General features: G+C 39.9%; 1 protein-coding gene across 1 annotated transcript in view; it reads left to right on the top strand.

The window, feature by feature from the left end:
• babam2 (BRISC and BRCA1 A complex member 2) overlaps nt 1-14,800 on the top strand; it is a 114,749-nt gene that overhangs the window by 27,803 nt on the left and 72,146 nt on the right. Inside the window, exons 5-6 of the mRNA XM_082517150.1 lie at nt 10,363-10,557; nt 13,640-13,714. Of these exons, the coding sequence (XP_082373276.1) occupies nt 10,363-10,557; nt 13,640-13,714 (270 nt within the window). The remainder of the gene's footprint in view (nt 1-10,362; nt 10,558-13,639; nt 13,715-14,800) is intronic.

Raw genomic sequence — 14,800 nt, 5'->3', positions numbered from 1 at the left:
AGAGTCATCTGTCTACAGTCAATAGAAGCAGGAAAACATGATAAAACGCTCTTTTTTTGTAAGCTTGGAAGTTTTAAAGTATAGTTTATGGGCTGTACAGAAAGCAGAAAATTGATGTTAGCGTCAGCAGCTCCAGTTATAATTTTATTAGCCAATTCAGATTATTTATTTTTTATTCTTTTCTAAATTTGACCGGCTTAAACTGATTATTCCACATTCCAGATTTCTTGTTTGCGCTACATAAACAAAAGTCAACTTTTTATTCATTTTATTTTTATAATAAAAGAAATTAGTGAACTTCAGTTTCCCCCAAACTGCTTTAAGTTACAAAATGTTCTTACAAAAAAGCTCTCCTGCTGAGGGAGGTATAAGAAAAAGGTAATTAACTGAAAATGACTTACAATACACTAGGGATGGGAACTGAGAATGTTCCCAGGAGAACAGTTCCTTGGAATCGTTAGTCTGCCTGCCTGTCGATCCCGCTTATCGGTTCTTGCACTCTTGCTATGATCAGCTAATTTCAGTTCGTGTGTCAGAGGATGAAAATAGTGGTGCAGACTACAGGTTGGATATGAACATTACTTTTGTTTTTATTGCACAAAAACACGAGAGTGTGATAGTAACGTGGAGACTGCTGCAGGATGAAAACAACTGCATTATAATGCTAACACACCTTCAGTTCTTTGCAAGCACCTGCATAGACAACATGCAAACCCTAAGCTAGCCTAGAACCCAGAATGATGTTAAAGCTGAGTAAATGCTGAGTATGTGCTGGTTTTCATCTGAGTGTGTTTCAGATCATTTCAGAGAGTAACATGAAAGTAACATAACGAGTATGTTACGGCCCTAGCTGGGCCTCCTGATACTGCCCTTGTGTGGGTGTGGTGTTTTTCTCCGCCTCCTCCTCTTTTGCTCCACCCCTCTGTCTCTCTCTTGCTCTTCTCTCTCCTCATTTACCACCTGGGCCCAGTCAGCAATCACCTCTCGGAGGTCATATAAGCTGGGGATGAGCTGTGAGCAGGGTGTGGGGTGTTCTCTGGTGTCTCTGTTTTGTGTGTAGTTAGCCTGCCTGAAGTGTGGAGTTGTGGAAACAGCATAGCTGCTTTACGTGAGTAGTGTGGGCTTGTGGGCCTTGGCAGCAGTAAGCCAGCTGCTGTTAGTGACAGGGTGAGCTTGTGGGCCCCTGGAAGTGCCTCCTCGTGGTGTGGAGTTTTTGTTTGGTTGTTGTGTTCTTTGTTGTTGCAACCTTTTTTCTCTTTTTCCAAGTGTTATTGGTAAAACGGCGTTGCCGGCTCTTTATGTTAAGATGATCTATAATAAAGACTATTTTATTTATTAAAAACACTGGTCTGTTTTCCTTTCATTCTGTTCTGGACTCATTTGTTACTGGTCCCCTCACTCGCATGCCTAGACCCTTTTGGGGGGAACGTAACAGAGTAGTATAACGAATGTCTTTCTTCTGGGTGTAATTAAGAAACGTACTTTGTTACTTTTAAGAAAAGTGTTTTGTGTAAAATGTGTAATACCTTTTTTACTTTACTTTGTTTGAGTAATGACCTCAACACTGACCACTACAAAGACAGGAAATACCTCTAACATTCACAAACATGTGACCACACAGCTTGTAATTATTTGCATGAAATGTAATGTCTTTGATGTGCTGCTTAGAGATGATGGTGATAATGAGCCAAAGAGAATGGATAAGTGATATTGATAATGGAATCACTAAATTCGTATTAATTCCCATCCCTACAGTACAACCCCCTTTACCTAAAATATCCATGTTCAGCAAGGTGAAGGTGTCTTAAGTGTATAATTATGTTCGTTGTTACAAACATTTAGCAAGCACTGTCTGCATGTGACTATTTCCTGTGCTGCTCTGCGCATGTTGCAGATCCATGAGAAGACTGGCTAATAATTGGATATACATGAGACTGAATGGCCAAAACCGGAAATCATGCAATCCTGGTCCCCGGCCATCGTTCAGCTCTTAAAACCTGTTGGTTTCCATAATGTTGTGGATAGAATTGGAAGTAAAAGATGATTCACTGAGCCCTCAGTTCCTTAGATACTAAATCAAATCATCAAGTTCCACAGCTCACAAGGCAGCCTGTCAAAAAGCTGACAAATAGATTTATAGTGAGAATTTTTCATAGCCACGACTGTCCAACCACGCTGATGTTACAACCTTCCTCTGATGAAGGCCACAATACCGAAACATTAGAGTACTTGTTGACATTCCAGGAAAGGACTTTGGTCAACTTTTATCTTATTTTTTGTGTAAGTGCCGCTTGTTAACTCTGGAAGTCTGATAAATGTATTTGATACTATATTTGAAACGTTCTCAAATTACCATTCTTTGCCAGAGAGATCAAAGTTACTGGTCCTCCTGCTGAGACGTTAGATATCAGAGAACAGAAGCTCCGTTTGCAGAGCAACTATTTTAAAAGTAGGCCCCGTGGATTGCAAGTTCTCTTTATGGACTCTTTGATTTAATTTAAGGACAAGCTGTTCTTTTCATTTTTTTTCATGCGTAAACCCACACACTGCCCGTTTAATTTAACAAGCTGTAATTTGAGTAAATTAATCAATAGGCAGAAAGAAGTAGCATTTTCTTATAAAAGGCATAGTGTTCTATAATATTTATGTCTAAGCTATTTTGACTGTATTTTCAGCATTGACTTGGACACGCTGACACATGAATACCTCCAAAATGCTAAATCCTAATGCTAATCCAATATATTTTTAATCTGCAGTTTTTAACATTGATATTGAATCAAGTCCTAATATCTTAAGGTAATACGATTATAAATTGCTTCCTTTACAGATATGAGCTCTTTTCAAAAATGGAAGGTATCAATTTTTATTTATTAAAGGTGACTGGTTTTATCATCAGCCAAGGTTAGGCTTAATCTTTTGACACAGGTTTAGCCACTGTGTTGTGACAAAATAATTGGATTATAAGGTCCAGATTGAACTGGGGACTATTGTTGAGACCATGATAGCTACCCCCTGTGGTTAAAGCCCTAAGAAAGATGTGTGACTTCCATACAGACTGATCTAGAGGGCATATAGATGGATATTTCCCCCCACTTCATCTCATCAGATGTTCAATCTTAGCTTTCAAATAGCCTAGATTGTGACTATTGCATCTTTTGTTTTTTGCTGTTTTTTTTCCCCATGTATCAAATCTGTACATTTTCCGCAGGGCTTATCCTATTCATGAAAAAAAAAATACACATAGATTTCTTTTGGCACACACAGCCTTCAGCAGAGCGTGTAAAATCAATTCAGTGAAGAGTCTGTACAGACTCTCATGTCTACACACACAGACACACACATTGCAACACATGAACATTGCTTTTTGGCTCAGTGCTTTTCATTCTGCTTGCGTCTATGTTTGACCAATGTTTTTCTGCAGCATTCAAGCTCTACCTTGTTAACTCAAAGTCAGAACATTCGAACAATATGAGACAAAGACAAGTGCACTCACTGTTTTTAACTATACATTTTTTAGCCGCCCTAACAGCTGGGTTCAGAAGCAGTGCTGGATGCTTTGTTGGTCAGACCATAAGTTAGTTTAACACTTTGATTCAGTCTAAATTATCTCAACTATAGTACCTCGGTTAAATATATTTCTGCTCATTGCATGAGTAATATTTTGGTGAGATTTTGAATGCCATGAATGTAAAACAATTTTGATTAAAGTGGACTGAGTGCATTAAAATATGCTACAGCTTTTCCCCAGAACATAAGAATATAATGTTTAGATTCCCTGAGTATTCATTTGCACCACCAGCAGCTTAAAGCTTTTATGAAGCATCAACTGAAAGGTTTGCCACTGAAATTGGTGATCTTTTGACATTCGACTTCAATGAAATGTATAACAAAGCAGCGTGGTCACCAGTGAAATATCTTAGCATCTTTCAATGTGTTTTCTAAGGTTAGAAGATGTCATTGAAAATGTCATTTCCAATGGCCTTCAGAGGATGAATCCTCTGGACGGGAAAAACTAAATCTGGTTGTTTAGAAATCTATGGGAAAACAGTCCTCTGCTACCTTGATTTGTGACTTTGGTAGACACTTTTCTGATGAGGTTATTGGCTTCAATCACCAGTTTCAAGTGCTCATTTTGCAAATTATGGTCCCCACTGGAGTCAAAAAAGGAGCAGTGTATACTTTAGAATTGAGAATGCAGAGTCCCTCAGTTTCTCAGTCACATCGATGCCTCGCTTGTGATACCTGGGCTCAAAAAACAGAGATGCCGACTACAATAATGCTCAATCTGGGGCTTCGTACTGGGACTTTACAAACCATTGTGTGACCTCCAGGTTGCTATTTTTATCTTTTATATACTTCTATGATTTTCAAACATGCATACCAGGCGGACCTGCTGGTGTGAACACAAACATCTGAGCCAGTCTGACTGGGCATTAAATGATTTTGTGCAAAAGGGCAACTATAAACAAAAACCCAAAGTGATTCGCTCAGAATGTTGAAAGTGCGTGTGTTGAAACACTTTTAGGCTTTATGGGCAACAAATTTTGCACAGAAATTACAACAACAGGCTCTCTATATTGTAAGGTAAAGACCCTACAATAATACAAAGAAAACAGAAAAACCCAACAATCATATGATCATATTATGAGCAAGCACTTTGGCAACAGTGGGAAAGAAAAACTCCCTTTTAAGAAGAAGAAACCTCCAGCAGAACTGGGTTCAGGGAGGCACAGCAATGTGCCGTGACCGTTTGGGGTGAGGCAGGTAGAAACTGTGACATATATTCATAACATAACTGTAGCAGCTTTGTAGTATCCATGATCATTTTCACTTTGGAGTGTTCCTTACAAAACCAGCTAAATGAATGCCTGAGCACAGAGCAGTTTTTTGCAGGGCAAAGTCAACCTTTTCAGCAGCAGTCTCTTTTACCTGGGAGCCACCCAACAGAAGCTCAGCCCTTGTGTCATTGGCCAATGAATAGCTCCACTGAAGGAGAGGTTAAGTACTAAGCTTGAGGGCACCTTAACTGTAATTACTGAGGGAGTGTTTCTGTGAAATAGCCTGTCTTATTGCTTTGCTTTTTCTCAACAGCAGTTCTGTGGTATGTTTATCACAGCTGTCTAATCTTAAGACTGATTAAAAAATACTTTTCTCTCACTGAGTTTACTTCACATGTTTATTATTACCTATCACAGGGAGTATAAATTCCTAGGCTCAGTCCAGTTTCTTTGGCCTTGGACTGCTTGCCTGAGCTCTTTAGCCTTCTTTTTTCCCCTCTCTCCCTACCCACCCACTCACCTCCTATCCCTCCTCCCTCCCTCTCGCCCTCCTCAGTGGAGCTTCGCTGATATTCTGTGTCACAATCCTGACACAGCACTTCTTCAGTCTCTCCTCGGTTTCAGCTCCCTCCTACCCCTAGGCACTGACTGCCTCTTTTGGACAATGCCCATCCTTGTTTTCATCTCCCCCTTATTTCGGGAATCCCGGCATTGCTGGTAACCACTGGTGGGTCAGGACGATGAGGTCACCGTCTCTGTTTAGCCTGCCCTTGCCATTCCTCCTCCCTTGACAAAAAGAGGCTGTGGTTTGCTGTGAAACAATGAAAGCCTTCTCCACCGGACTGCCAGGAGGGAGACAGACAGTTGAGGAGACAAGCTAATGCAAGTCAAATAGATCCTGATTTTGATACCTTAATATAATGCATGTTAACGGTTACGGCATTCCCAGCACCTATTAATCCTTCCACCTACTCAGTGCTTACTGAAAAGGCATCCTTTTCCAGCTTGCTCATCATTTAGGTTGGGGAAGTTTCATGTTTACTTGGGCCAGTGTGGTTATGTCATCAAGTTGCATTACTTGGTTCTGACTTATCCACAATTTGAATCTGCCAGCACTATTTCACTTTCAGAATTAGAATGAGTTTCAGAATGGAGACTCACTTTCACTTTTCAGGACCAGGGGGCTGCACGAGACGGCCATCATCCTTAAACCAAAACGTTCATTTGACCCCTTTCCTTCCCCTCTTCATTGTCTGCATGTTAAATATTTTGGGGAGAAAAAGTTTCCCCGCTGGCAGATTTAATCTTACCTTTTCCAAAATGACTTGTATCTAATCACCTTGGATGATTGTGAACAAGGCAGCAGTTGTGTAAAAACTAGAAGTGGCAAATGGCCACTTGTCAAAGAGCAATTTTAAATTATCGTTTGAATCTCTTTAAACACGCACAGCCTTTTCCAGTCCAGACAATGAGGTAGACTCATTAAATCAGTAATTTATTTTTCTTTGCTTTGGTCTTGATTTGCATCTCTGTTATAAAGCTCTCACAACATTCATTGTCAAGAGCGCAGCCATCCATTTGTCTTGATTAGACCTGACATGTTTTCTGCTGTTTATTTTTTGCACGGTGTTGTTCACATTAATTCTAATTGTTTTATTCCTTGCGCATCAGTGATTGGGTTCTTTTTCAGAGTGAGGGGGGGAAAGGGCAATTTGTTTTATTTTATTTGGTAGAATTAGACCAGTTGGTCATGTTTGGTTGGTTCTGCTCACTCACATGTGGCAGATGGTTGTAGCTCCATCCTGTAAATTTGCATATTGGTCCCAAAGGGTCAAGTTCTGCTTGTGATGACTAAAACTGAGTTTGGTGAAAGAGAGGTTCACAACAGAGCATTTAGACATGTACTAAATCTAATCTATTCAAACATCAGATATTTAATCGCTGTAGTAAAATCAGATAAGTAAATTAAGCGGTTGGGCTCTTGTATGCATCCTGACAATACAAACTGCCTTGTTATCCAAAATCTTCAATCATTGTGGCAACAGAGGTCAGAAATGTGACACGTACATCAGTTCAGACTCAGTACTTTTCCATATCAGTTTAAATGTGGCCACAGGACATCCTTTAGCACAACCCTTTCCTCCTCAATCTGTAATGGGAAGTAGGCTCTTCAGAATTAGGCAACTAACCTTTTTCCAAGATGAACCAGTTTTTTCCCCACTACCATGTTCTTAAGGTCTATCTTTACTGATACAAATAGTATTATTTTCTTTCTCTATGCAACTATTTTCAGTTGGGTAACAACATTTTACGCTGTTGTAACCAGTTTGGAATATGTTGCTAAAATTGGAGATTAGCTGACAGCAATGCTTCACCCCAAATAGGGATTAAACTAGATGTCCACTTCTATATATGCTTGTAATACCATGAGCTCCAAAATACTTCCTGTTAGCCTTCAGAGAGAGAAGATATAGTGCACTACCTGATGCGCTCCATGATTGCTCCTTGCAAAATAACCTATACTGTAGTCTATAATTTTCCAACAGGTTGTGCTGATATATTTGAGGAGTGTGCAGATGAAATATGATGGATATGGGGATAAAGACATTATTATGCCTTGTCAGAGTTTTTGCTGACTCAAAATTGCCATTACTTACAGCATTACTTAGTATACATAGTATAGAGGCAAAACATCTGTGTTACCTAAGAAGTTTATGTGTTTTCTTATGTGTTATCCCAAGGTAATGGGAAATAGTTAGTTTTTCAAATGAAAAGACCACATTCTGCAGTTTCAAAGTTTTTGTGATCCGAGAGTTTTGCAGCACAAAAACACCTTAACCAAACTGTCTTTGACAACAGATATTTTCTTTAAGTAACTGAAAATGAAAGATGCTTTTGTCTAAAAATAATAACTCCACATTTACTTTTGGTTTCACGTTGAACATGGATGAAAGTCCCTTGTTTGATCCTTTCATCCTCTACACTCGCACTTTTATTTGGGTTTCTTGAAAGGCGCTATACAAATCTAAGTTATAATTATTATTATTTTATTTGGACTTAGTACACCATCACATGATGAGGCATGGCTATTTGGTCACTTGCTTTGACGGTCTCAAGCAACCAAGTTGTTTTAGCAACTAAAATGGATGAATTGGGTCATTTATCACCCCATTACAGTGGGGCAAAAAAGTATTTAGTCAGCCACCGATTGTGCAAGTTCCCCCACTTAAAATGATGACAGAGGTCAGTAATTTGCACCAGAGGTACACTTCAACTGTGAGAGACAGAATGTGAAAAAAAATCCATGAATTCACATGGTAGGATTTGTAAAGAATTTATTCGTAAATTAGGGTGGAAAATAAGTATTTGGTCACCTCAAACAAGGAAAATCTCTGGCTCCCACAGACCTGTAACGTCTTCTGTAAGAAGCTTTTCTGTCCCCCACTCGTTACCTGTATGAATGGCACCTGTTTGAACTCATCATCTGTATAAAAGACACCTGTCCACAGCCTCAAACAGTCAGACTCCAAACTCCGCCATGGCCAAGACCAAAGAGCTTTCGAAGGACACCAGGAAAAGTATTGTAGACCTGCACCAGACTGGGAAGAGTGAATCTACAGTAGGCAAGCAGCTTGGTGTGAAAAAATCAACTGTGGGAGCAATCATCAGAAAATGGAAGACATACAAGACCACTGATAATCTCCCTCAATCTGGGGCTCCACGCAAGATCTCATCCCGTGGGGTCAAAATGATCATGAGAACGGTGAGCAAAGATCCCAGAACCACACGGGGGGACCTGGTGAATGACCTGCAGAGAGCTGGGACCAAAGTAACAAAGGTCACCATCAGTAACACACTACAACGGCAAGGAATCAAATCCCGCAGTGCCAGACGTGTTCCGCTGCTGAAGCCAGTGCATGTCCAGGCCCGTCTGAAGTTTGCCAGAGAGCACATGGATGATACAGCAGAGGATTGGGAGAATGTCATGTGGTCAGATGAAACCAAAGTAGAACTTTTTGGTATAAACTCAACTCGTCGTGTTTGGAGGAAGAAGAATACTGAGTTGCATCCCAAGAACACCATACCTACTGTGAAGCATGGGGGTGGAAACATCATGCTATGGGGCTGTTTTTCTGCCAAGGGGACAGGACGACTGATCCGTGTTAAGGACAGAATGAATGGGGCCATGTATCGTGAGATTTTGAGCCAAAACCTCCTTCCATCAGTGAGAACTTTGAAGATGAAACGAGGCTGGGTCTTCCAACATGACAATGATCCAAAACACACCGCCCGGGCAACAAAGGAGTGGCTCCGTAAGAAGCATTTGAAAGTCCTGGAGTGGCCTAGCCAGTCTCCAGACCTCAACCCCATAGAAAATCTGTGGCGGGAGTTGAAAGTCCGTGTTGATCGGCGACAGCCCCAAAACATCACTGCTCTCGAGAAGATCAGCATGGAGGAATGGGCCAAAATACCAGCTACTGTGTGTGCAAACCTGGTAAAGACCTATAGTAAACGTTTGACCTCTGTTATTGCCAACAAAGGTTATGTTACAAAGTATTGAGTTGTATTTTTGTTATTGACCAAATACTTATTTTCCACCCTGATTTACGAATAAATTCTTTACCAATCCTACCATGTGAATTCATGGATTTTTTTTTCACATTCTGTCTCTCACAGTTGAAGTGTACCTCTGGTGCAAATTACTGACCTCTGTCATCATTTTAGGTGGGGGAACTTGCACAATCGGTGGCTGACTAAATACTTTTTTGCCCCACTGTATATTTTATTCAGGAATTGTTTTTTAAATGGTCCTATTTGTGATCATGATGCTTGTACTGATTCCTTTATCTACGAAAGATTTTCTAAAATATGAATGTCTTTAACAATCATTTTCAATCAAAATAGCATATACAGTGGTCCCTCGTTTATCGCGGGAGTTACGTTCCAAAAATAACCCGCGATAGGTGAAAGCCGCGAAGTAGCCAGCTTTATTTTTTATAATTATTATAGATGTTTCAAGGCTGTAAAACACCCTCACTACACACTTTTATACTCTGTTCTCAGACAGGCATGAACGTTTTCTCACTTTTCTCTCTTGGTTAAACACTTTCAAAGTTCAAACCTTCGTGGAAAAATAAGTCCAGTATCTTAGAATGAAACCAAAGGCACCTGCAGGTGTTGACGTTTCATCGACAGTGTTGTGTTTGTTAGGGGGAAAACTTCCAAACATGCAGTGCAGCACTTCAGAGTCACACTGCTTGCGATCAAAGATAAATCTGACAACGCATTCTGTACTGTACAGCAGACACGGCACGAGATTGATTGACAGTGGTCTAAAGCCAATCAGGATGCAGAACACAATGCGCTGTTTAAAAAAACAAACAAACAAACAAACAAACAAAAAAAACATGGAAAATTGCACACAAAAAAAAATCAGCGAAACTGTGAGGCCGCGAAAGGTGAACCGCGTTATAGCGAGGGAACACTGTACTTAGAGTACAGACTTCACATGTTAACATGGACTTGTTGATGGATGGGCTGTCTATTATCTTTACTGACATACCATCTCTGGTGTCTGCTTCAGCACTTGGTCCACTGGGATGCTGGGAATCCTGAATGTCTGCTCCAGCTGGTGAAGGAGCTCATCCAGCAGTACCATCACTACCAGTGCCTCCGTCTGCGTGAGAGCTCCAGACTGCTCTTTGAGTATGACAGCCTGCTGGAAGACCCCAACTACGGCCGCAACATGGAGATTTATGCTGGATGCAAGAACAGCTGGGTAAGCTCCTGTTTATGGATTTTGTGATTGTGAAGTTTTTGCATCTTAAGAAAACAAGAGTTGCGTGGTAGCAGTTAAAAAGAAACACAGCGGAAAGGTTTCCACTGGTATATTCTTATTTACAACACAGTTGTTGGTCTGTATTATTTTCTCTGTTTGGCCTAAGAGAGCTGTGACAGTTAACCCTTTCTGACTTTATTAGCACATTCTTAATTTTGAAGTTTAAAATCTGGATGTTTTGATCTTGTGTATTGATTTAAACTTATTTTGTGTCTTATGCACAAAATTTTGTGTATTTGATTAAACTGCTGCCCATCTTGGCCATTATACTCTTGCACTGAGAAACTAAACCGTTGTGAATCTTAAATGGTGCAATATTCTAACCTCTTTTCTTATATCTCTGTGAACTCATTCCTCCCACAGAATTAAACTATATTTTTGGCAGTGCGCATTTGTGTACACATGTTAGTGCGTGTGAAAGCAGGAACACCCATGCTTAAAAGGATTATAAAATTATACCTTTTTTTAGGCACTCCTCAGCAAGTATTTTAATTGCAAGTAAATAAGTAAACAATATATGAAGCTGCCTGTCCAGCAAATCTCTTGTTAGGTGGACAGGCTCAGACTCCACCTTGGAGTGCAAGTGGAGAGGGTAGTCGTTATTCTGCCCGTCACTCTGAGGGACTGAGCTGGCTAGGCACGACAAGTACAATTAGGTCTTAAAGCAAATATGTTTTATTTAACTCAAAAGCTCTTTATAAAGAAATGTAGAAAAAGTCAGATAATTGCTCTGGGATCTGAAGAAGGTCAAATAAACAGAACTACACTCAAGTTAAAATGCCAGCGTAACATAACACTAGCAAAATAAACTCAGACCAGGCTGATCAAAACAGACCCAACAGACAAGAAACAGAGGGGAACTTTTACAGTGCCTGACTAGACGGACTTTGACACACAAGGGAAGCAAATGCTAACAAATTATAGTTAGTTTAATAGTTGTTTTAACTTGCACAATCAAACACGAAATAACCAAATAGCTAATGCAAATGTCAAGTGAAACAAACAAGATATTTCGACATTTCCTGTATTTAAGAGTTCTGCATTCCAGGGCCTATCTTTTGTTCATTTGACGTCACATGACCTCAGCAGCCAACAGACCACTCCCAGCGGTACACTTACACAAGATTTTATTTAACAATACTGAATAATCAAAAGCCGCTTAAGTGCACACGCCATTAGTGGAACTGATGGCCCTTCAGCAAACAGCAAATACAAATGAGGATATTACGAGAAATTAAAGATCATATTCTCACGTGTGCCTCAGACTGTAGGCAACACGTGTGGAAAAAATAACTAAAATATGTTGGTCAATGAGTAAACACAAGACAGGAAGACAGAAATGTTTGCAGTTTTTGTTACCATCATCTTGGTCACAATTACATGCAAACACAACCTGAAAGCACGTAGACACTTGTACTTTCCGCAATTTCATACTTTTTCATGTGTCTGGATGGTAAATGGTAAATGGTAAATGGCCTGCATTTGTATAGCGCTTTTTCTCTAACTACATATAGCCTCAGGGAAAACATCAGGTAATAAGACTCTGCTCCAGTGTTTAAAAGTCAGAACTGTGTGCTTTTTGTGCTATTACAGATTTTCAGGTAATTCTTATTTTTCTGTTTTCTTGTGTGAAGACATTATCTGAAAGTACAGTGGAAATAACCAAACCAGTTCTCTGCTTACACCACAGGTTGTACATTTAGATTCAGTGTTTGGCCTTGGAACATCATACTGCATAAATTTGCATATAACATATAACACTTCGAATACAGTGTTGGTATTATTTTAAATAAAATGTAGTTTGATGAAGCCATTGAAAGAATTAAGCCAAACAAGTGTTGTATTGTTGCGGTCACTATGTCACAGCGACACATCAGATAATTCAGGTAAGATATTTTAATTAGTTTGGAACTTTAAAGAACAAGAGTGTGTCAGTGTCCCGTGTTTTAAAAAGTTTATTTTTTAAAACATGGTTACAGATGCAAACATCATTAGTTTAATTTTGTGTGGGGAACATGTCTTATTCCAAGAAATGGAAAAAGAGAAAATGTGGACTGAATTTTATCATCTGTGAGGCCGTGTAATGGGGGAAAAATGTACAAATTAGAGCAAATGAGGAAGAAAAAAAACCTCCCAACTTAGAGGTCTACAGTCCCAGGAAAAACTACATAGCCCCCATAATTTAGCAACTTGTTGAACTACTATTGGCAGCAATATCCTGAAGTGATTTTTTTCTGTATGACTTGTCTAGTCTTTCGCATTGTTACAGAGAAATTTTCCCATCACAGCCCTTTAGTCAAGTTGCGGTCTCGTCTTTGACTGGGTTGCTTTAAAAGCTTTAGCTTTCAGAAAATGGCTAAGGGCAGCTTACATTTGTCTCTAGAATGCTTAAGTATACAAAGGAGTATGTGGTCGATTCATTGACAGGTGCAGGGGCTGCAAAATAATCCCAAATCAACACCTCTGCTCTCTCACCTCTCTGCACTGTGCTTGAGAGTTGATATGAGATGTTTTTGCTGACATGCTGTGTCAGATTTTCACCAAATGTGGCGGATGGCCATTCTTGTTCATTGTTTTTTGTTTTTAGCATTTAACTCACTGACTGAGGTCTCTAGAGTTGGAGAGTTGGAGTTCTTGGATCTTTTGCAATTTTCCACTCTTAGGAAAACTGTGGGATTTCTTTAACACACATCTGAATGCTGAAGACCAGCAAGCTCATAAAACCTCTGCTTTTGTACAGATGCTTACTTTCATTTAATCAGTTCATCTAGTTCATATCAGTACCTGGCTGCTTCTTACCCTCTAATTCCTATAGAAGCAGTAAGTGTGTACTTAGTTTTTCAGGACTGTATTCATCTGAAAACTTTATTTTTTCTTGTATTTAAGTCACATGTCACATCTGTTAAACCATAGCAAGAGTACTAAAAGTCAGTATTAGTCCATTCAGTACTGATATAAAAAGGCGAGCATTATAAAATATCTACTCCATGAAATACAATTGACCTTTTTTTTCACCCCCCAGACAGGAGAGTTTTCTGCTCGTTTCCTTCTTAAACTCCCCGTGGACTTCAGCAACATCCCCATCTATCTCCTTAAGGTAATTAATTCTGAAGGATATTGTTTAATGGCTTTCTTCACTCTTGTCTCCATTGTCTCCTCTGTTCTTTTCATGGTCTTGCTATGCATGCACCTTATATTTTACAATTGAGCTCCTTTTATTGCTGTGAGTGACTGAAATGTGTTTTTAGACTGTTGCCTCACCTTTTATCTGATAACGCTGAGAGTGAAGGTTAATAACATCAATTTCATAAGGATTGTCATTTTTAATTTTGATGATAACACACAGATTAAAGAAGGTGGTCTTAAGAATTGTTTAGCAGGTGAATTAAACAACATATTTGTGTCAGAAATTACTCTACAGCTCAAGTTGATGGCATCCAGAGTATGTCTCAGCTTCTTAAATTTGAGATTTTTGCGGATGGTAACAAGATGCCTAGAAACAGCAGATGGACCTTACAGGCTTTGTAGACAGTGCACAAGGTGTTGTCCAGGACGGATATCGGTCTACCTCTGCAGCACTTCTGGGCAGTCATCATAATTATTTTTATATGTTAGGCTAGAGAATTTTATGTGTGCAGGAATCAGTCGTAAAATATGAAATACCCACAATCTTGCACTGAAATTCAAGCCCTGCATACACAGACTCAAGGTTACTGCATGAGCCTCCTTCAGGTGTCATGAGTATCCATTTGTTTAGGTGTGTGCGCATGTGTTTTGAGTACTGATAAAAGCTGGATTTATTTAAATGAACTCCAGTGCAGCTCTGCATGTGTGTGCGTGCACGGAGACTTCAGTCTTGGGGGCTGCGAGTTGACTAATCAGCCAGCCGTCACTGTCGATCTGCTCTGAGCCGCGTGGTGTCTGCAGGCAGCTTAGCTCTCTCTCGCTCTCTCTCGCTCTCTCTCTTATTGCCTTTACCCCTCTCTCACTCTCCCTCATCTTAGTTCTCTTTTCACTCTGTCCCCTGATTTTGAACCGCCTGCCGGCTGAGGAGGCTGAGGCTCTCTGGCCTTTTTCAGCCCGGCCTCTGTTTGTGTGATTGGAAACATAAGGGAAACAACAACCATCATCATCCTTTGTCATCCCCCCCATGTCTGTCAGACCTGAAGCCCTGAGACTGGTC

Source organism: Aulonocara stuartgranti (genome assembly GCF_965226115.1).
Source record: "Aulonocara stuartgranti genome assembly, chromosome: 19".
NCBI lineage: Eukaryota > Metazoa > Chordata > Actinopteri > Cichliformes > Cichlidae > Aulonocara > Aulonocara stuartgranti.
The sequence above is the reverse complement of the archived record's forward strand: the minus strand, read 5'-3'. Positions and strand labels throughout refer to the sequence as shown.